The sequence below is a fragment of the Chamaea fasciata genome, unplaced genomic scaffold, assembly GCF_029207755.1.
Source record: "Chamaea fasciata isolate MVZ Bird 193981 ecotype frontalis unplaced genomic scaffold, bChaFas1.0.hap1 SCAF_5, whole genome shotgun sequence".
Lineage (NCBI taxonomy): Eukaryota > Metazoa > Chordata > Aves > Passeriformes > Sylviidae > Chamaea > Chamaea fasciata.
The window spans coordinates 12,092,886-12,116,013 of NW_027094090.1; the positions used below are offsets into that span (position 1 = coordinate 12,092,886).

The 23,128-nt window shown below is 39.5% G+C and overlaps 1 protein-coding gene across 1 annotated transcript in view; it reads left to right on the forward strand.

The window, feature by feature from the left end:
* Window positions 1-1,711: 1,711 nt before the first annotated feature.
* GSAP (gamma-secretase activating protein) overlaps window positions 1,712-23,128 on the forward strand; it is a 44,625-nt gene continuing 23,208 nt past the window's right edge. The window contains exons 1-14 of the mRNA XM_066182823.1: window positions 1,712-1,908; window positions 5,370-5,443; window positions 8,289-8,345; window positions 9,058-9,127; window positions 9,533-9,589; window positions 9,721-9,809; window positions 10,212-10,281; window positions 11,289-11,338; window positions 12,635-12,739; window positions 13,649-13,708; window positions 14,388-14,431; window positions 16,007-16,092; window positions 20,648-20,725; window positions 22,841-22,918. Of these exons, the coding sequence (XP_066038920.1) occupies window positions 1,824-1,908; window positions 5,370-5,443; window positions 8,289-8,345; window positions 9,058-9,127; window positions 9,533-9,589; window positions 9,721-9,809; window positions 10,212-10,281; window positions 11,289-11,338; window positions 12,635-12,739; window positions 13,649-13,708; window positions 14,388-14,431; window positions 16,007-16,092; window positions 20,648-20,725; window positions 22,841-22,918 (1,003 nt within the window). The 5' untranslated portion in view covers window positions 1,712-1,823. The remainder of the gene's footprint in view (window positions 1,909-5,369; window positions 5,444-8,288; window positions 8,346-9,057; window positions 9,128-9,532; window positions 9,590-9,720; window positions 9,810-10,211; window positions 10,282-11,288; window positions 11,339-12,634; window positions 12,740-13,648; window positions 13,709-14,387; window positions 14,432-16,006; window positions 16,093-20,647; window positions 20,726-22,840; window positions 22,919-23,128) is intronic.

Sequence of the window (23,128 nt, forward strand, 5' to 3'; positions counted from 1 at the left end):
TTATGTATCAGGTTTAAGGTGGCCTGATACACTATACTGAATTATTACTTGAAGAAGTCTGAATGAGTCAGGTATGTGGTTTCTGGGGAATGTGTCGTACTTCTAGGAATTCAGCCTGGAGCTCTGGGCCTGTAGATATGGCCTCTGATGTGCACAGCCAGACTGATGGCTCAAGGAATACAGAGTTTTACATATTAAGCATGAACTCTAGAGCTGGGTACAGGAGACTTCCTCCATGTGAAGATCTCCTCTTTTGCACATTCTTACAGAATCAGTCATTTTATTGGCTTTGTTTGCCTCCCTTGCTTGCCTCTCCAGTTGTGTCATTTCCAGTTGTGTCATTCTTATGAATTAGCCCCATCTTTTCTCTCAAAAAATGCATCCATTTGAGACCTCCTGTCTGTTTTCTACTTTCATGTCTGAAATAAATACTCTAGTCACATTTTCAAGCTTTATTTTACAACAGTGAAAATATAAGATTAAATTCTTGCACAACCACTTGATCTAAGGAGCTTTAGTAAAAATGCTGAATACAAAACTTGTAGTAGAATTGTAAAAGTTAGCAATATGGAGATTGAGAGAAGAGCATGTTTGCTTTGCATGATGATTATCAACCTGCCATTCCTCCACACTTTGCAGACATACCTGATTCTGGTCTGGCCCTTTTTATAGCTCCAGATCTTAGCAATGATGGGGAAAAACTTGGTACAGGGATTAGCTCTGAGAACAGGCTCAAGATGTTCTGTATTTGGGTACATTGAGCTTTGTGTGTGCCCTCACAGCCTCTCTTCCCTTCTATGCCATCTTTAGCTGGCTGATATCAGCCAGTGCATTTCAGAAGGGACATGGTAATTAGGCAGGCCGTAGATAGCACCTTGTCAGTGCTACAAATATTTTCAACTAAAATATTTTCAATATTTTCAGCTAAAATAACCCCAAGCAAACAAACCACAACCCCCACTAAGATGACACAAACTTTTACCTCCTCTGCAGATGAAAAGCATGAAAAGACCAGGCCTAGTCCGAGAGGACATCCCAAGCTTTGCCAGCAGTTTAAAGAGGCTCCATTTTTTCAACAAGCAATTTCAGAGCGCACAGTCTCAGAAAACAGGGATGCTATTTGAAGTTCTGGAGAACATCTAATGCTTCCTGGGGATCACAAGCAGGGCCTCCTGGTTTGTGAGCACCAGGTGACTGAAGCTCAGCTACAGGCCTCACTGACAGGCAGTGTCTGAGGCACTTGGAGTCACTCTGTGGTGAAGCTTCTGAAAGGATTGCCCCTTCTTCTCTCAGGTGACCAGAGACAGGAGGGAATGGCCTGGAGCTGTGCCAGGGGAGGTATAGGATGGGTTTTAGATAAAGGTTCTTCACACAGAGGATGGATAAATACTGGAACAGGCTCTCCAAGGAAGTGGTCAGCACCAAGAAGCGTTTGCACAACGCTCTCAGGCACATGGTGTGACTCTTGAGGCTGACCTGCTCAGAGCCAGGAGCTGGACTTTGATGATCCAGCTCCTTTGATGTTTGTGGATCCCTTCCAACTCAGAATATTTTGGGATTCTGTGATACTTTCAGGCGGCCTAGGCGCTCACTCCATGGGGAAAACGGGAGCCCCGGAGTCCGGCGGGGCGGCAGCAGCACGGAGGCGGCCGGCCGCGGGAGACTCGGAGGCGCTGCGCCGCCGCGGCCGTGCCCGGTAGGAAGCGGAAGGGCCGGCGGCGGCGGGAGCGGGCCGGGAGCCGCCGGAACACCCGAGGGCTGCCCCCCGCCAGGGGCGGGCTGAGGGCAGCCGAGCCGGAGCGGCGCCGGGCCGGGCCGGGGCTATGCTGCTGCGCCTGGTGCCCGAGTTCGAGCTGCGGAGGGACGTGCTGCCCTGGCTGGCGGAGCGGGGCTGCGCCGCGGCTCTAGGTAACGCTCCGGGAGGCCGAGGAGAGCCCCATCCCTCCGGCCGGCCGTCCCTCCCTCTCTCCGGCCGCCTCCGTGCCCGCCGGCTGCGGCGAGGCCCCCGGGTGCGGATCCCCAGCGGGAGCTCCGGCCGCGGGGCCGGGCGATGGCGGCGGGGGAGCCGCCCCTGGGCCCCTCTGGGCAGCGGCTCGAGGGGAGCGACCCTCGGGTGCCGGGGGACTTGAGGCGGGCAACTTTGCTGTCCTCGAGGAACTTCTGACATGCCGAAAACACTTCCACACATCTGCTACAGTCCACGGCTTGTTTCTTCTTCCTGCTTCTTCTGTTTGGGGCTTTCTCTTTTTTTCTTCCCTCTTCCCTTCCCCCCCCCCCCCCCCCCCCCATCGCTCCCCCACGCCAAAATTAAAAAAAAAAAAAAAAGAAAGAAAGAAAAGAAAAGTGTTAGCATGACTCCCTCTCCCACGCTACTCCCCTTTCTGGGAGGAAAAACCCCACAGCCTGAACACTTTGGTGTGTCTGGTGAACGAGTGGTAGTTTAAAATTAGATGCAGCGTCAGCTGTCGCAGCGCCGTGCGATCGCCGGCACAGCGAGCGCTCGGGGTAGTGGTTGGAAAAAAGTGACCTCCCGTATTCTTGGCACTGGGGCTTTTTGCTTGTTATTCATCTGCAGAGCAACTGGCTTAGTTCTGCTTTTCAGAATCTGATGGAAACCTTATTCTAATAAAATAATATTACTATAATAGTTATTGCTTCAGTAGAAATACTATCGATATGCAAGTGTGATGAACTTGAAACGCTTTCGGTCGCTTTTACTTAAAATACTTAACTTCCCGCATTGAGGGGCTGTTACGAAATAGGCTCATAAGATTTTGTTTGGTGACAAAGGATACAGAAAGTATCAGCTTGGAGAATAAGAGAATTATTTACCAAGCCATCATTTTAAAAATCTGCTAAAAAGTACTTCACATTTTCTACATTTACTGAACAATTATTGAAAGGTATGCTGAAGGGATCTGAGGTAAAATTCTGAACTTCTCCATGCATAATCTATGAATTCATCAATTCATCAGTGATTAATTCAAAGATAATCTAAATGTTAATGGCATAAGGGTCTCAAAATGGCACTGACTTGTGTTTGGGAAGGAGAAAATGTTATTAGGTCTTTTAAAATGTAATAGAGTCTTCATTCAGTAATGTCCCTGGTAATGCAGAATCATAAGAGTCTAGTTGGGTGCATCTGATCAAATACTAGCACTGTTGTACTGCATTTTAACTTATCTGTGTATAGTGGCTTCTTCCCCCTCGTGGAGTCCTGTCGTATTAGGAATGTGAAGGTGGGAGGTAGGGATTTGAAAAGGTTAATTTGAATAGCAAAGAAATATCCCATCACAGAAAGCAAGTAATTTTTAGGAGTCATGGTACTTTTGTGTCAGTGTTTTCAGGTGTTACTTATTCATATTTATTATTTTCTTTCCTAAGGACTTGAAAGCACTTGGTAGCATGTGAGAACTGCTAATTGTGTGAGAGCTGGGAGTAGCTATGATGATAGGAAGGGAGCGGCAAGCAAAGTGAACCAGTCTTGCTCTCTTTATTCTACTTAATTTGTTATGAGCTGAATGTAATGGCCTTCAGGAAATCAAACTCTGCATTCTCCTGATTATGTTGGTAAAAGCTACGTGCTGGGCCGGCAGGCTGGGTTGGTTCTTTTGCAGCCCTTCATCTGCTGGTCTCAGCTGTGGGCAGGACGAAGAAGTAATTTTACGTGCAGGGTTTTACTGCAGGAGTTTCCAAGGGCAGAGACCATTGACACTTCTTTGCCTCCATGTTCCCACTGACTGTTCTCTTCAGAAGAGAAACTCTCTTCTGACAAAGAACTTTTTAGCACCTTTAAGATGTCTGTGTCAGGTGATAGGTAAATTCATTAACATGGAGACTGCTCATGGACCTTCTTCTCTACCAAAATTCTATGCTAAGGAAGTATTGCATGAGAAAATCTGGAGACTGTATTACTCGTCTTGAAAGTTTGAGGTGTTGTTAAGTTCCAGGAAACTTGAGATTAAAAAGAAAAAGAGACTACATTGTTACCTTAGACTCTCCCAGTTGTCACCATCTAGCTGTAATGTAGCGGTATTGTAGTGTACTTCGACTGATCTGAAACCAATAGAAAGTGATGTGTTGCTCAGTGTATAGGAAGGGTTTTCATTGTCTTTCCATAATAAAATGGAAAAATCTACTTTCTTCTGATTATACTTGAAAACAGGGTTTTTTTTTCTTATCACTGCAAGCTGTACAAAGCAGTTTATAGTATCAGGCTTGTTAAACTAAGTTGCACTAAGTGTCTTCCTTCTATCAACACTTTGTGATAACTGCCAAGTAAACAGTGTCACACTTGACTAAATGCTTGCAGAGGGTTGTGGAGAGTTCTTTATGCTGATGCTTACTGAACTGCAGGCCGCCTTTATTGTAAAATTGAGACCAATCATACAGGTTCAACCTTACCAAGGGAAAAATTTCCACTTCTAGTAAAAATCCCATCAGAGATAAACACATTTTTGATGGCTGTAGTGATTAGAAAACTTAAAAGCAGCATCAGAAAAGCATGCATTTTTTCTCACTTTGAGTACAATATTTTATCCTTTTTTTCTGGTTTTCTTTTTAATTTGTACTTCTTTGTCTAGATATGCCCTTCTCTTTCTGTGTCCATCTTAGCCTCCTGCTCGTTTGTTTCCATTTTAGCCATACTCTTTCATTCACATCCCATATAATTTTGTGTCCTGCATTGTTAATTCCCTGTTACTTGTAGGTAGGTTGCATATCTCTCTATACGGTATTTAGTCTTTTAGTTCTATGGATTTTGGCGGGTTTTTTTCTTTATTTATTTCTTTTTGGAGGTGGAGAAGGAGGGGCTAAGAATGACACAGGAGTGGTGACGTTGGTGTTGTAGAACTAATGTCTGAAGATGTTGTTTATTTTCAGGCTTTCCTTTGAGATGCTGAAGGGGCAGGTGTGAGCAAATGATGTTTTCCTCAGGATAGTTCTCTCTTCCTGTAGTGTCCAGAGGGCTGGAGTATGGCTTAACTCTTTGAACGTCATGTTGTGTATGGTGAATAAATGCAAGGGAGTAATTTTGTTTTGTTCTTTTATTATTTGAAAAAGCACATTCCATTTTCGTAACTCAAGGTAGTGGTCATTAGAATCATAATTATAATGAGGAGGTAGGAATTTACAAAAATAACTTTTTTCTTGCATGTTTTGAAGTCCCTTAACTATCTGTGTTGAAGTTTATCAGATTTAAATCATGGTGTTAGACGTACTGTCTTTTTCCAGAAGGGAGTAATTTTGGCATATGCAAATAAGTATTTACAAGTAAAAATGTATTTAGCATATTGCTTAAAGTGTGCATAAATTATAGGATGAACCAGCTGAAATGAAAATCCTGTGCCTTTTTGTACTTCTTATTTCAGACACTTCTGAGAATTCATCAGCACTCTATGTTGTAAATGTTGAAAGAAATGGAAAAATTATTTATACCTGGAAGGTAAGTCCATCTTTGGAATTTAATAAAAATATAGTTGAGAATATAGTTGAGAATAATACTGTATATTAATCTATTTAAGTTATTGTAGTTTAATATTTTTTTTAAAGTAAGTGTTAGAACAGGGAACATGACTGATTACAGCCTCGGGGGGGTGGGGATGGGCAGTGGGAAAAAACCCATCTCTACTTCAGAAAAAGGTTAAGAATGGTGAAATGGAGAATAAAGTACTCACCTGATTAAGTCCATAGGGCTTTTGCCTTTGATTTTTTGCTGGCCCAGAATGTCCCCATGAATTTCTTTAAAACACTTCATAAGCAGCACATAATTTCACCCTCAATTTCGTAGTGAAGCCTAGCTATTAAATTCATGTGCAGTGCTTTAGTTAAATGTTTTCCCCTACTAAAATGTCTTAAGATACCATTTATCTAATACTATTTCTGTGTATACCTTTCTTTAAGGTTCATCCATAACACTTTATTGCAAGTAACACATTTATTCAATGTCTTGAAGTATCTAGAGCTGGCTTCTTAACATAGGATTCTGCTCTCCATGGTCTATGCTTCTAGTTTTACTTCCAAGTGGGTTTTCTAATGGTTTCAGAAAGTGAAACTTTGTCTTCTTCTCATTGTTTCTTCGATGAGACAAGCTGTGTTTCTTGACTGTGCAGCTCAGAGGAGTCTGTAGGTCCAGCTGGACCCTGAAGGATCTTGGTTCTTGAGGAGTACAGATATGAGATGAACTCCAGTAGAGTAGGGGTTCCTTTCCTTCCCCTCTGGCTCAACAATGCTTAAACTCTCCTGCTTCCTTAGGGTTAAGGGAAGAGGTGAGGCCTTTATCAAGGCTTTAACTTTAATATGCTTTAGCTGTGGGTGGATGTTTCCTTTAGTACAAGCTTAGGGAGGGGAGTCTGTACAAGACAACAGTAACCATAAAAACAGTTCTAAAGAGTGTGTCAAATTTTGGGGCTTTTTCATTGCTTAAGACTCTAGAAGATTTAATGCAAGTAACCACGTAGCTCAGGAGGAGATCTGGTGCTCTGTGTGTGTGGTGTTGCTCCTTTCTAGCACCTGTGGAATGTCACACTAAGCTTTTTTGGGCCTCTGGCAGTCTAACTGCCTTGTGTGCTCTTCAGGCTCTTGCAGCTGGCACAAGGAATAAGTTGTAGTTCAAGGTTCACACATCTCAGTTTAGGTGTCTGCCTGCATGCTGGGTGTCTGAGCTCCTGCTGTAGTCTGTAGGGATCTGGTCAAAACAGTTGGTGGAGCTTATGGAGCTGGCCACTTGTAGCCTGTTCTTTGGGAGGGGGTGTATGCTGTGGAGGATGTAAACTAGACTGAGCTGGCCTGGCTTGTTTCCCAGTAGATACAAATAGAAAACAACCTTTGTCTTCTAAGTGAAAGACAGTCAAGTGTATTCCGTGTGAAACCAGGGGAAGGTGGACACTGAGTTTTATTTTCAAGCTTATTTTAAAGTATTATGTTGTACTGTGGTTTTGACAGTGTCTGTATTTTGTGACATTGATAATTAGTGTAAAGGAAGATATTTTTTACAGAAGTGAATTCTATTTTCAAGGTAATGCAAGAATCTTCAGAGTGCACGTGAAAACAAGTGTCCTATTTTGTGCATGGTCGTGGGCATTGAAGTAGTTCTGTTACCAGTCTTGTAAAGTGTATTTTTTAGTATCTAAGTAAGATGGTGTTAACGTTTCAGACACACTTGAAAAAAATAGTTACTTGTGAAAGCACTTGCTTAATCTTAAATTAGGAGGCCTGGAGCATGTGTCTTAATATAAAGACATTTTGTTTTCCTTGTTTAAATCAGAAGTCAAAGACTTTTGTCATTGCCACAACAATAATGAGACACTCAGAAATAGACCCCTTAGGAAGCGAATACTCAGGCTTTTGTTTCAACTTCACAAAGCAAGATGCCATAAATTTGTAAATAACCACAGATCTCTTCCCTCTCCCCCTAAGCAGTTGTTAAAAACAATGAAGCTCACTGTGGAAGTAGAAGCCTGTGTGGCTGGATTTAATTTCAGTAGTTTAGCAAGTTAGTGCCTATACCCAGGGTACATTAATACACATCAGTTTGATTTGCTATCCAGTATATGCTGCAAAGCAAAATTTTCTTTTTAAATATATTTGGAAAATTTAAGGCATGATAAAAATTAAGAAGTAGTCAAGTTTTAATTTGTAGTCCCAAACATTCGTAAGTGCCCCAAACAAAATCATTGTATATTAACTATCAATAGGCTAGAATATATATATATATATTGTTACTCTTCAAAGTCAGAAAGCTAATAGTGAGCTTATAAAATACTTAGCCTTCAAACAATCACTTCCTAAGGCAGACCTGAAATCCTTTTTCTGGATCACTGGGAGCTGATTTTTGCTGATGTTTGATGTTTCTGTGCTCCCCTTTGAAGCAATGACCCACCAAGTTGGTGAGGTTTGGAATACAAGTCTTAAATCTCCTGGGGGCAGAGCATTGATTTTTGTGCAGGTATCTTCCTTCCTGGCCCTATTGCCTGTAACTAAAACCAGTTCAGAAGCAAAGTGAGAGGGAGGCATTTGGTTTATGCAATGGCTTGTGGGCTGTGGATTGGCCACATTTCAGCTTTATCCCATGTGTTAGTTCTAAAAGGAAAAAATAAATCTTTGTTCTGTTGGAATTAGAATTTGCTTTCTTGGAATTAGATAATTAACTGCCTGTTTATATATAGAACAGGGAAGTGTGTGAGGATGTGTGTCAAGGGGCAGGGAGAACCGAGAGGTTGGGAAAAAAAGGGCAGTGTTTCGTTTTGTGTACATTTATATTGCTAGTGCTAATTTGTTTACGTCCATAGGGAAATCAGAAAAACACTCACATTGGATTGTATGATCTTCAGACTAAACGAAACGAGGTGAGAACAATACCAGGTTTCTCTCTGGTGACGAGTGTGCTGTTGTGTTTCAGATTATGATGCTTTGCAACACAGTATGCTATGTCCTTAAAGAGTGTATTCTTGTTGGAAACAGAAAAGATACTGGAGAAGGTATTGGAAAGATTCTCAGTAGTATTAAAATGCACCACATTGCAGAACATCTGAAAGGCTTGAGAGTTGTAAAGCATCGTGTTTGCAATCTTTATGTCTAAACAACCTTTTAAACAACAAGTCCTTTCCGCTCCTTCACATTGCACATGTGTGCCAAGAAGTAAATGTTAGGTGTTTTCTTTATATGTGCATTGTTGGTCTGTTTGATGATACCATTTTAAGAGATTATTTTATTCTAAAACTGAACATACTGCAATTCGGTAACTAAAATCATGATAACAGGATTTTTAAGGTGTCCCCATAATAGTATGAAATGAGTGAAATTTTGTATTTACATTAAAGTCTGCTATGGTGCTCTAGTGGCAACGTAGAGCTCAAAAGAACCAGTAAAAAACAAACATGAGGAAAAGGAGAACTGTTACAACTGAAGCTTGAAATGTGGTTCTTCTGTGCATGAAAAGATATGGCTTAAAGATGAAACCTGTGGAACAGCAGTGTTTTCCTAGGGAGAAGTAATTAGGTGTTTCCTTTATGGAGTTTGAAAAAGCACAGTTATTAACATTACTGTGTTTCTCTGTAGCACCTCTATATGTTTGAGAAGAGTCTGCACATAATCAGCTGTTCAATCAACAATGAAAGGACCTTATTGGGTAAATATATGCTTTATCATTAAATTTTCTTGGTAAAGGTTTAGTTTAGTAAGATGATACATTTGAGTTTAGAATTACTTAAATCTATTTTGACCTATGTGTTGCCCACAGCAGTTTATAAATTTCAGAGGGTCCATCATCAGATAATGTAGTTAACAACATAAGGGCACAGCTGTGACAATATTGCTTTTTTATTTAAAACGTCTAAGACACACTGACCCTTAGTTCACTTCCTCTTCTTCCATTTGTGCATCCCTACTACATCCAGAAGAGCTACTGATGTTCCTGTATCATGTATGTTTTTGGTAAAAGAATTGTGATGCTCATTCTTCAAGGATGTTTGATAAGATTAATGTCAAATATGCACACTCACTGTGGTTGTGTTGGTGTTTTGTTCCCCCACAGCAGTCAGCTTCTGTCAATATACAGAGGAAGAAAGAACAAGTCAGCTCCTACAGTCAGGTACTGCAAGTGGATTTTTTAATACTGTTTGAAATAGTGTACCTTTTTGCTTTCTTTGTCATGTAATTTCTGTTCAGAAAACAAACTTGTGTACATAAAAGAATGTTATCTAAAGCATGTTCTCATTGCAGTATCCAAGTATTTAACCCTGCTAATCGAAATTCAGCCCATTAATAATGTGAGAGTCCTAAAGGCTGTGGATAGCTGTGTTCGAGTACAGGTAAAGTATTCAGCTAATCTAAAGATAAGCCTTAATCTGCTATGCTAGAGAGAAAACATGGTTTAGTGCAGAAATATCTGTTATCTTGCAACTGTTACAGAGATAATGTACTCCTGTTTCTTCAGAGAAATAAAAAATGAAACTTCATGAAATGTTTGGTATAGAATATTTCTCCAACATGAGGGTCGCTTTTTCATTTCTCCTCAGTCTTCCAAAGTTTGCAATTATAGTGATTGGTGACTATTAGTATGTAATAATAGCTATTTTTGTTAATTAAATATCATTAGTGTGTCTGATTTAATTTTAAAATACATAAATATCCAGCTTAAAAAAACCAAAAACATTTTAGATAAATGTTCTAAACTAATTTTTTTACTTACTTTTGTGAAATTTTCTGTATAGTTTCTTTATCCAGTTGAAGGCAGAAATGCTTCTAGAGAAAGTCGTCTCTTGCTAGTTTCAGAAGATAAATGTGAGTTAATATTTTCAAAGTACATTGTCATTCTTTTACTTCAAGGTGATTGTTATAGGTTGTATTTTTGGTAGACTCTTATTGGGGAAAAAAACAGGAAAAAGAAGGGTGTGAGTTATTCTAGGTATTCCAAGTCTTTCAAAAACTGTATCATTTACCAGATTTTTTCAATGTTAACAGAATGGCCATCTTTGTCTACAATAAGTTCCTTAGCTCTTGCATTCATCTGTTATTTTTATTTCTAAAAAAGCTAAAATAGACTCTTTATGGATGCCTACATAAATTCAGAGCAAATCAGTTGACAGAAAGATGTCATTTAATGTGGGAAGTGGGGCAAGAATAGAGCAATAGTTCCTTGGTTTCAGCTAACATTGCATGTTCACCCTAATCTAATGGCAGGGAATGGATAAAGATGGACAAGACTGGGTTTTTCCTTCTTATGGAGTGAGATCTCTTTTCCCATCCCCTTGGAGCGGCCCATCTTCCCTGAGCTAGACCAGCCTTGATTAGGTGAACTTAGGCAGACAGAGCTAAATCAGAAACACAACATCTGCTGAGTGAATGTTGCACTTCTCCTGCAGGCCAGCTGTGGATAGCCTTCAGCAGTTTTGTGTGGGAAAGGGCTGTGAGGGATGTTCATGTTAGGAAGTGAAACAGGTCAGGGACATGGGCATGCAGATCCTCAGACTCTTTATTTCCAGGGGCGCTCCTTGGCTTAGTTGGTCACATTCCCGTCATTGCTCTTCGGGCTTGTGCTGTGCTGATGTGGGCAGGGAACAGAGTCCTCGAGGTCTATGGCTGAGGCCACTGAGCTCAGGAAAGGAAGAGACTCCATGTCTCTGTGTAAGCACCTGTGCTCATATGTCATAGATTTCCCCTTACACTGAGTTGAACTTTCCTGGCCCTAAAGTGTTCTTACAGAATTCTAAGAGGTGAGATTGTTTAATAAGCTGTATAAAAGCATTTAAAAATGTTTGGTTTTAATGATTTTTTTTAATATTTTAAAGATATCGAACAATTTGACATTCATGTTGTTGCAGAAGAAGAACACAAAATGGTAAGACTGAAAAATCTTTGGGTTGGAGGTTTTTTACTTTAATTAATTTAGCTGAAAGTTTTGAAAGTTTTTTTTAGTTTTATACTTGGGCAACACAAAGTTTATTAAAGAAAGCATTGATTAATATGGCAACTTATGCAGGTGACCACAAAACTGATTGGAAAACTTTACACCTTGTAATCTATGAGGAAAATTATTTATTTTACTGGGTTTGTTATGTGTTGCCGAATGCTTCTGTGTATTAGAAGTCGGGAGTAAACATAGTGTTTATTAATTTAAAAACCATTTTAAATATTTGCAACCATTTAAAGTATTTTCAGAGTTGCCTTCCTAACCTTGTCTGTTGTGAGTCTGTGTGAACCCAGTAGAGGATTCACTTAAAAAAACCAAATGAACAAAAGATGTAAAACTTAGATACAGTCCAAGTACAGTGGATGTTCCAATCTCTGTTTCTCTTCATCTCTTTTTCTGTTTTACCATAAATTTGTCATCAACAAATTGTGGATGTTCTGCTTGAAAGACTTACTGTTAATGAGCATTTGTCTAATATAGTAAATATTTGTGTCATGAAAGCCAATGCTTTGTGTTATGGAGGTGAATGTAGGTTTTGAAGGAAAAGTTAAGGACCTGATTTTTGTCCCTTTGCAATCTTTCATGGTTTTCTCAGTTCATCATGACCCTTCAAGCAGATGGGTTTTATATGTTAGGCTACACTAGTGGAGTAAAGGCTTAAATATATTCAGAAAACAGATTGTTCTGATGTCCTTCTGACAAAGGACATGTTTTCTTGACATGAAATTTCCCTACATCATTTAAGTGTGCATGTATACGATCCCAACAGTTTTCCACAGATCTAGCCTTTTCCCTTCTCCAGCCCTCTCTCTCACATGAGACTTTGGATATAAATCTCTTTTAGAACTGACACGTCTCCCTTCAGTAGTTAATGTAGCTGATTCTGAACTGACTGTGGTATTTCCCTCCTCTCTGAGGAAGGCTGCCTCTGCTCTTCTTTGTTCACTTTGAGCAGTTTAAGTGGTGAATTTCTTGCGAGCAAGGAAGACTGAAAAGATTTGTTAGTAGGTGTACCCTGAAAACTGTGCTTCTGATCACTTTAAACTGAGCACCTTGCACACAACAAAGGTGGACTTCATGCTGCTGTCAAGGAGCCTGTTCCTTCCAAGCTGCTTACCATTTGTGCCTCTTCTCTCACTGCTTTTCTCTTTAAAGCACAGACTGTGCATAACTGTTCCAAAAGCTTATTTGATGGCTTCTAACATTATTATTCTTTCCCTGTAGGTGATTGAAAGGTCAGGTCAGCTTCCAAGAGCCAAAGTTGTAGATGACCTCGTTTGGGCACAGTGGGACATGATGGAGCAAAGACTCTTCTACATTGTTCCAAAGGTGAGCTAAAAGTCATTCTTGCAGTTCTGTTCCTGCCTGTCTAGTGACAGTGACATTTTAAGTGTGTGGGGTAGCAAGTAGGGGTTTGTGTTTTCATTAGGATGATCTTGTTCTCGCCTCAAATAACCTAAAGCAAAAGCCAAACTTGCCTTAGCTGCTGTTGTGCTTAGTACATTGCAAGAAGACTGGTGGTGTTAGTGCTTTCTGTAAAAAACGTGGGCTTGTTAAATTTTTTTATTTTTTTTGCTTTAGAAAGGTCTTTTACTCACAAGTATCTAAATCTATCCAAAGCTGTTGTGGGTATAATGCTTCTCTTCTAGAGAATTCACATCTAGAAACTATTTTGTGTGCAGTTACTGAGAGACCAAATGAGGACAGGTTCCTGGCAAGAAGCTCTGAAACTCTTAGGGTTTAGGTTTTTTATTTTGTCTGAGGGACTATTTGCACTTGATGCATTCTCTGTAAATAAAAAAGGATTTTCTTTACTCTTCTTAGCCACAAAAAGAGTGAATGTTAGGAAATAACAGGAAGTTATAACTGTGATGGAAAAATCTATTTATGTTTTTGTTTGAACTGACCAATGTAAGATGCAATTCTTTTTGCCATATAGGTAGATATGGAAAACATTTTTTTAACTTTCTAAAATGTGTGAGATGTGTATTGCTGTTCTTCAGTGAGAGCCCACGCAATTATATATGATTGGCAGATAATGATCTGGGACAGGAAGGAAACATGTCATAGTGCTATTGTGAGGGGTTATATGTGGTTTTTAAATTCTTTTGTCCCCTAACTTCTGCGTGTCTGTTAGCAATGCAGGTTGCGTGTGAAGAATGGTGCTGAGTATCCAATCACTTCTCAGTCTATATAAAATGCTTTCTTACTTACAAAGCACATCCTTTTAAATTCCAGGAATCAAAGAGTACTTTAAGGTGTGTCCAGTTTTATCCTGATGAAAATTTTAACTCAATAGTAAGTTATGAATATTTTATTATGTAATGGTTTTTAGTGGGATGGAATTATGTTTTCCAGGTACTAGTACAAGATCTGTTTGTCTTTTTCATTGTTGAAACTTTTTCAGAGGAAAACTGGAGTTTGGTTTTCCATTTGTTTCTGGGGCTTTTTTGCATTATTTTCTTGTCAAGAATATATTCAGTCAGATTCAGATTTTGCCACAATAATGGAATTACACTTAGTGGAATTACATTTTTTTTTACCTAGAAGGCAGTAAGTGACATTCATGACACTATACTGACCTTATACTCAGTTATGGGAAAAGCAGGCTTTTTAAGTGCACTAGACAAAGAAACCATGTACTGGTTTTGTGTCAGTTTTAAGTGAGATAGGAATGTTTGTTACAGCCAAAATACAAAAAACAGAACATAAAAATTACATCATGCAATTGTTACTAGACCTTTGTCCCAGTGGCTGAAAATTGCTGCACTGCAGCAACTTACTTTCTCTTTTTAAAAAAGAATCTGTTTTATGGGTTTTTTTGAAGTGCCTGTAAGGATTAGAGGAGGATAAATAAACTTGTTAAAATGTTGAACCTGGTGAAATGTGACTATAACACATTTTACTGGTCTGAAATGCTAAGCATAGTATATTGACCTCTGTAAAGAACAGATTTGTTTTCTTTTTTGTTTAACAGCTAGAATCACACCTGGATATTGCTGTAAATGACACACAATTAAAGTAAGTTGTTTGGTTTTTTAATGTTTTGATTTGCTTTCCTTTTAATATACATGGTAACATTTTACAAACCCAAGCAAAATTCATCCAAACTACAATATCTTTGTTTGCAGTTGCCTACATGGTACTGGAACATGAGAATAACATGAAAACTGTCCAGACCTCCAGTTCTTATTCTCATCAGGGTCAACTGTAAAAAGTAATTTAATCCTTGACTGCTTCTTAGTGCCATTTTAAAAAAAATATTTGTCTGAAGAGCTAGCTATAGGTTAAACCTTCTGGGAATGCTGAACCTATTTAAATTAATTTGCTTTAACCTTGGGCATGTTGTAATGGTGATGTCAAAATACCTGTCAAGGGAAGCTCTGCATTTGTAATTGCTGTTGCAAGTTTTATTGGGCAATTAAGCAAACCAGTGGCACCTTTTTATAGCCTGTGAAGACACTGCCTGTAGTCTGTTCTCCTCCAGCATGCTCTTTCCAGCAGCCTGCAATTTCAAAGATGAAGATTTGTCTGATTCTGTGTCTGCCGTGCACATGACTGCATCTGAGCTTGTCTCCTGAGGGCTCCCTTTTAACTGAGGGAAAAAAACTAGTCAGGATGGTTTAACTGTGTCATAATCCTCATCTATCTTTACATTCCAAAAGGGCCCATTTATTTTTGTGAATAAAAAGGGAGGCCAGAGCTACTAGGCCAGGTGTCAGTAGCTGAAGGTAGTTGAGTTGCACCCTGCCCAAGCTGTGGCTCTCAAAATGTCTCAGGGCTGTGCATAAGGCCCAGCGTGGTTCTCCTGCATGTGCAGGTTATCCTACAAAAGGGCACTGTGTCCTCTTACAGTTGGTGCTGAAAGAACACAGCTCTTGTAAGAGCTTCAATGCTGTGTTTTACTTTATTTTATTTTTTTCAAAATTACTGCAGAGAACCAAAGGGATAATCCCTACAGGATCAAAATGCTTTCTGGAAAAAAAGTACAACCAAACAGAAAAACCACCCAGCAACAAAAAAAGCATAGCAGACTGACTACAGACTTCTGCTGCATGTTTTGCAGTGTGAAAATAGGTCTTGTAGATTTAAAGATATGTAAAACAATTAAAGCACAGGCAGCGTGAGGCTGAAAATGTCATGTCAAGTTGCATGTGAGTGTGATTTTGTGCTCTTCAAGTATTTCCATTGAAAGTAGTGTCCCTATTGCAGATGAAAATGTAGCTTTACAGATGGGCTGTGGAGCTAGTCTGCAAAACCTTTGAGTTATTAGGTGTCACAAGTGTTTGGATTTCCAGTATGTCATGAGAACTTGCTTTCTCTTCAAAGTACGGGAATGGTTGGACAATGCAGTAGGTGGATATGAAGTTGTCAGGCATGTTCAAAATTGTTGGATAACAGTGTGCAGTCTTGTGATTCTTGATTCTAACAGCATTGAGCAAATTGGTTAAAGCCTAATTTAGCTTGCATTACAGAACATTTGATTGTCATTTAATTAGTGTATTTTGGTTACATATGACTGTTCTGGTCATCTTTTTGTTGTGACAAATCTCTGTGGATGAAGTGATTTACTTAGTGATCTTTATTTGCTCATAGACTTGTGAATTTTGGATATGATTACTGTCAAGATCAAGATGTTGCATCTAAATCTTTGAACCTTCAGATTTTCACAAGTAAAGCAGGTAACGAATAAATAAAAGTATGGTCAAAATTACCTCCACTAGTGATTATGTGCAGTGTAGTCCTAATTGATTACTGATTTTCTTCATAAAATATTGAAAAACACACAAAAATACAAACATTCACATGTGAGTGTGAGGTTGGTATTCCCTTAGAGCATACTTGGCAGGTAACTGTGAGGAGGGGGAGAAGGCAACTGTGCTTTATTTGTCTTAATAATTTTTTTACCTTCTGAAAGCTGCAGTGAAGTTGAACTGAAATATCCAGGATTTTATATATCAACACCACCAACCAAACAGTCACCCAGAAACTTTTTGGTACCCCACCTTCCAAGAGCTGGTACCATGCTCTCCTCTAGTGAAATCTTTCAGTCTAACACCTTAGCATTTTCCTGTCAGTTTCAGAACCCAGGAGGTACCAAAGTGTGGCTGTGTGTTACATTAAAGCAATTTAATGTTAAAGTTGACCCAAATTATGTTAGAAAGGAAATTCAAGGGAAGTTTTGTCTGGGTGTCTGATCGAGTATATATTTGTGTTACAGAGAGGACATATGTACACAGTGCATGTGCAATGCAGGCTTTAAGGGCTTCATATTGCTGCTAGTATGTGGTGTTTAGAAGGCCCAAGTGTGTGATACTAAACATGGTATGTGCTACTCAAGTGTTTAGTCTCTATATGATTCCTAAAACTTAAACTAAAAATGTTTCTTAAACCTTTAGGATTTTGGAGTCTCCCTCCATCCTGATGTATGCCATGAGCTTTTTTTGGATTAAAAACTGGTCTCAAGAGGTATCTGTTCATCACAGCTGTTTTCAGCTTCTGAATTAGACCACCCAGGCAGGCAGAGATGGTGTCTGTTTAACCTTTGAATTGTCAGCAAAGTTGTACAGGGAAGTTTTGCAGGAGAGGCTCTACATGTCCCTCCTCAAGGCCTGCTGTGCACTCCAGTGAACTGCTGAGCTGTCTGCCACTTGCACTGAAATGACCATTAGTGCAAATCGAGTGAAATACAGCTTCCTTACATGGATTTTTTTCTTACCAAGGCAAACTGCATGCTTATAAAGATTAGAGGGAAGGAATTAGAAGTACAAGAAAGCCAAGTTTCTATCTTTCAAATTAGTAGATTAGGCTTTATCTCTATCAGCAAGACAGTTTCTTATATAAACAGCCAGTCCAATAATGGAAAATATTATTGATTTGTATATATGTTTCCTTTTTAAACCTATACTCCTCTGGGGTTTATTCAGATTGAAGCACCTCCTTGAGTTTAGAATGAAATTCAGTCATCCTCCAACAAGACTCTTGTTTAGTTACTGTGAAATAAAATGTTTTTTTCTGTCTGATGACACAATATTTAAAGTCTGTGTGGAACCTTTTAGAGGTACTTTTCATTGCACTTACTGTAAAACAGATAATTTGACAGTCGCACTTGCTAAATGAGATTACTGTATGTGGTTTTTCCTTGAATGTTGTTTAAAACTGAGGATTACCTTGCACAACACATTTCAAGTAACTAACAGTTTGGAGCAAATTATTTTGGTGCTAAAATCATACCTAGCTGTTAAAGAACACTGTGAGTAATCACACTAAAGGTTCCCTTTTGTGCCTCAGTGGTGATTGGCAAAACTGGATTGCAAGTTCTTTGTGGTGCAGACTGTGCCTGCTGTGGGACTGCTAGCACTCCTCTGATATTAATGCCAGAATTCATGCTAGTACCATTCAGAACATCCCTGGCAAAGCATAATTGGCTAAACTTTAAACTGGAATATTCCATGCAATTTCCCATTTAATAAAACTGGTTTTGGCTCCTGCCAATCTGAACTCTGAATGAAATCACTTATCCTTTCTACCAACTTCTGAACCAGAAAAGTAGCTTTGTTCCTTACACTCAGCGCAGACAAAATCTCTCCAGATATAAACCCCCATGTAATTCTTGAATAGCTGAGATCAAGCAGTTCCAGTCTCAGAATTAAGTTTGCATGTCCAGAATTCAGTGGTTATTAGATAAACACTGCACTGTTATGTTTTCTCATAGTGCTTTAGAAATATTTTTCATTTAAATTTGCTCAGTGTTCAAAAAAATACAGGCAGGAAGAGGTCATAGACACTGGATTACCATCACCTATCTGCCTGAAATTTAAGACTTAAATCTGGACTATGAGAGAAATAGGCATCTTCAGAGGATGATTCCACCCATATTTCTTTGTTTGCTGAATAAGTGTCTGGATGAGAGATGTTTGGATGGCTGAAGTTAAGTGAGGCAAGTCCCTCTTAAGTCAGTACAACTAGACAAAATGTCCTGGTGCCCTGGTGCAATGTTGTATTTGAGTTGTGACATTTGGATGCTATGTTGAGATGTTGTTACAGCTTCATATCTTGAGTTTTTGCTTGAACAGAAATGAGGGATTTGTCGTTAAAGTTTCCTCGGGAAAACTTACTGTCTGCATATCATAGGTGACTCTTTACAGACTCAGTGGGGTGACTTTGTCAAGTGCCAGAGTTGTAACTGCTCTTTCCTGAATAGGAGTAGGACTTGATTTTTGAATTCTCCCTTCTTTTCTCTCTCTCTCTCTCTCTGGTTTTTTTGGGGTTGTTTTTTTTTTTTTTTTTTTTTTTTGGGGGGGGGGGGGGGGGGTTTGTTGGTGTTTTTTGGTTTTTTGGGTTTTTTTCCCACCTTTGTGATCAAGATATTTTTTTCCTTTTATTTCGGGAAAGAAAAGTGTCCATCCAAGTATATCCTCACATGAGTCTTCTCACCTCGAGGCATTCAGCTACAGCTTTTACTGTTTGCAAATGATTCTGAAATGGGTAGTGTGGGAGACCTGGCTCTGCATACAGGTGCAATAGGCTAACAAGCTTTCCTTGCAGCTGCACAACCCAGCTCTAATTTGCAGAGAGCACTGCTGAGGGTAGGAAAGGAGTCTGTGGTGGGTTCTCAGACTGACTGCTCTACTGGGGTTGTGTCAGATGTAACATTGCTTGGACACCTGCTGGTCTGAGGCTGCCACATTTCTGTCTGTATTAACAAAGCACCATTTGTTATTTCCTGTTGTTTATAGTTCGGTTTGTTGACACATGGACCAAATATTGTTGAGTTGAAAGATGCACATCCTATTTATGGTCTCCCATAGCTGCCGTTTCTGTGGGCAGCCTCACATTGCCCACTGACGCCTCAGTCTGAACGCGCTCGCTTGCAGGTTGTGCAATTTACAGAGCAGTGTACACAGAAGACTCCAGCATAGAAGAAAGAAACTTGCAGTGCTGGAAGGGAGCTGTTGATAATAAAACAGTAATCCAGTGGGCTGCTGGAACTTTTCCAGTCATCCTCATGAGTCCTGATGCTGCTACTTTTAAAAATTATGCATGTTCTGAAAGAAGCCAAATGCTCTGGCAAAATGCCTTGTCTGTTATCTGAATGACTCAAATATCCAAGCAAAACTGTATCAAATCATATTCAGTCAGCTAAGAATAAGCAGAAAGGAAAATTGCACCTTACCCAAGGAAAAAGCAGTTACCTTCTCCAGAAGACAGAAGTGTGAAGTGTCTCAGCCATATCTGTATCATAGCTATGGTACAGCCTTGTGGTGTGAAATACCGAGGCATTTAATCAAATAAAGTAACTGGGTAGCTGTACTTTTTGTTCTTATGCTTTTTCTTTACTGTGCCATTTTTTGCATAACTTTGTGTATACACAACCTTTATTTTTTACAGAACTGTACTTGTATTAGTGTTACTTTCTTTTCTTCTTTTAAATGATAAACTTTCAATAAAGGTAAAAGGTGAATGCTTATATTTGTGGATGAGCTTTCCCAACTGTATTGGGATAATGTGGTTTGGAAGCTGGTTTCTAACATGAATGCCAAAGCATCAGAGTAAGGGGATTAAAGTTTTTATAAGAGATGAAAGCAGGGTTACCATCCAGTGGGGTCAAAACAGGATCAGTCTGATGTAGAATAGTTCTGGGAGTGGAAAATCTTTCTGTATTCAGTATCCTGGCTGAAATAAACTTGTCTTGAGGACCGACTTCCCTCCTAAAAAAGGTATTGGTTGTTCTTTGAGCTGGAAAGGGGAGAAGTGGCTATCACTTCCAGTGTGAGAAAGCTCTGGTAGTGTATTTGTGCTGCTGCCAATATGAGATTACTTGAAAAGCAAAGAAATGGTGTTTTACTATGTTGTTGAGCATATCTGACAGCTCCTGAACACAAAATATCTGGATTGAGGCAGTCTGTGGAGAGAGAGGCTTGATCAGTTTTCTGGCTGCGAGCACGATTTCTCCTGGGAAGGGCTAAAATGTACTTCCCCTAAAGGGAACAACCGGCCATGACAGGACCCAGGTTTCCATTGTGCCAGATTGCCTCCTCTATTTTTTCTTGATTTTGTTTCATTAGGTAAATGATGATTAGAGTCCATAGTAGATATTCCTGTAATCTTTACCTTTTTGAGAGATTATTTTTAGTTTCTAATTCGAAACAGTCTTGATTTGGATTTGTGCAGTATAATGATGTCTAGATATTCAGCTGGACCAGTGAATTTTCTTTCCCTATTTTGTCTTTTTAGGAGGCTTGTGTGTGTGTTGTAGTCTAGTCTCTGATACTCCTCATGAGATCATATACTCCATATATTTTTTACATAAAGGTAAGACTAACTTATTAACTTACTGTACTTTATTTTGGAGAATGTCAGTGCTGAAAGAGTCACAGAACGCCTTTCAAAACAAATAACTACCAAAGTCTGCAGACAATAAACTACTGTGGCTGGTGTTTAAAGACAGCAGCTGTCTTTAGCTGCAGAGTTGATTTTCCTGCTGTAGACTTCCTGCCTGATGCTGAGTGAGTAGCTTCAAACCAGTGGCCTTGTAAATGGTTATTAATTTGGTCCCTTATTTCTGGCCAGACTTTCCGGCATGCTGAACACAGACATCAATGAAATCTGTGGGAGCTTGCAGGTGTGTTGTATTTATGCCATAAGGCATTTGTATGGGAAATAGAGCCAACAGCTCTTAGCTTGAATGTCTGTTTAGAATTCCAGTTCAACATGTCATTTTCACAGCAAGAAGTGCAACACCCACTGACTCTAAGAATAGTTGCTGTGTAAGTGGTGCTCTAGCTCTTAAAGTTAAGACCTTTGCTTTTGTTTTAAAATAATAAAGGAAATTGTTTTATTCCAATCAGAATAAAAATTCTCATTTTCAAGATTTTCTTATTTGATACATGGACAGAGAGGAAGTTTTTTTTTTTCCACTGAGAAGCTGCATAGTATGGAGTAACTATGTTCAAGTGCACAATATGTCTCTGTCCTACCTTAACTATTTGTTTTCTTGTGTAAGGATGCTTCTCATATATCAGAACTGCCCATACATGTTGCTTTGCTGCTGGAATATTGTGGGATTGAGTGAACTACCATTTTGTGTTCTTCAAGGCATTAACAAATTGGAAAAAGTCCTTACTGGCTGTGACACACTGTGCATTGGACTGCTGTGAAGGGCTGATTCCCCAGACACACCTGATGTGTAGCCAGTTTTTGGGTTGCTTGGAGCCAACCATGGCGCCTACACATCCTGGTCTGTGCTAGGAAGAAACTGAGGATACATATGGTGACATTGACTAGCTAAGTCTGGGATGGCTTCTATGGAATGGAGCTGTTTGGTTCAGAGCTGTTTGTGGGTTCATGTTAAGATTCATCAGTCATACGAGAGGATTTTAATAATGGTTCTGCAGTGACCCACGGAAGCAGTGGTATATTGGGCCCATAACTCACATTTTGGAGTCCATAAGTCATATTTCAGAGATGTTCAAGGAGTTCAGTTTGTTCTACAGCCTCTGTAATCTTGGCTGGAAGCTTCCCACCCCTGTTAAAACAGGCACTGCAGCATAAACAGAGAAGTCACGATGTTGCAGTTGAATTCTGCAGTGCTGGTTTTAGCTTGCATGTGCTCAAGCTGGCAAGTGACAAAGTGGTGATGGTGAGCGTACTGACTCATTGCAAGCTAACTTCAGTCAGTATTTTGTATGAAAAACTATATCTTTTGACACCTCTGCCTCTCTAGTGTTGTTGGTGGTGACTTTTTCTCTTGGTGGTCCTGTAAACTGTGGATCTTATTGAATTTCCATGCATTATTAAGTAGCATCCTGATCGTGACACCATTAGTTACTATAATCTTCAGCTTTTCTCAGAGACAGAGGAAATTTGAGGGCATTGTGTCATTCTTACTGAGTGCCAGAAGCGTGGTACAAGTCTAGATTAAAACAACAGCTGTGCTGATGCAAAGCCCGTGCAAACACAGCGGGTCTGAAATTGGCCTTTGTATAAACTGAGCTGAACTAAATTAGAGCAATAGGGCATGCAGATAAACAAAGTGGAAATTCTTTAAAAGAGTTGAAAGATCACCAAAATGTGAAACACAGCTATATAAAGGATTTGTGTTTGGGTTTTTCTGGGCAAAAGGTATTTTTACACAAGCTTGCTCTGGGATGGAGTGCTTCTTTAAACACAAACGTAGGCTGTGCAGTGCTTGGCTAGTTTTCACACACTAAAGAACTGCATTGTGTAGGTGCCAGTCTACTCAGTGTGCAGGAACTCTGTTTAGGATGGATTAAATCTTTTTGTGCAGATAGATCCATAAAACAGTCTAAAATATCCCCATTTGGATCTATGGGCACTGCTGAAGTTTCAATCTATAAAGTCATAGGTGGATTGTAACAAATGGTGTTTATTGTTTGATGTTTCTGAAGTATTTTTATTTTTTCCCAGGTTACAACAAAACTTTTACAGTTTCTCTAGAAAGAACAGAATCTCATCAATTGAAGGAAGTGGCTTTTATGAATCTTGGTAGGTTACTTGTGTTACTTTCCTGTGTGTTTGCCATTCTCTGTGTAGTAGGGAGACAAATGGCTAACTCTTCTGTGGAAGGAAAGGATATTTTTTCCTTGACTTTAGGTAGCAGTGTTATTTTGCTGCTTTTCTTCTGCTTGCCTTTTGTAGTTGGCGTTTGATATTGCAATGCCTCACCATTAGTAAGCATCTTCCTCTGAAATTGCC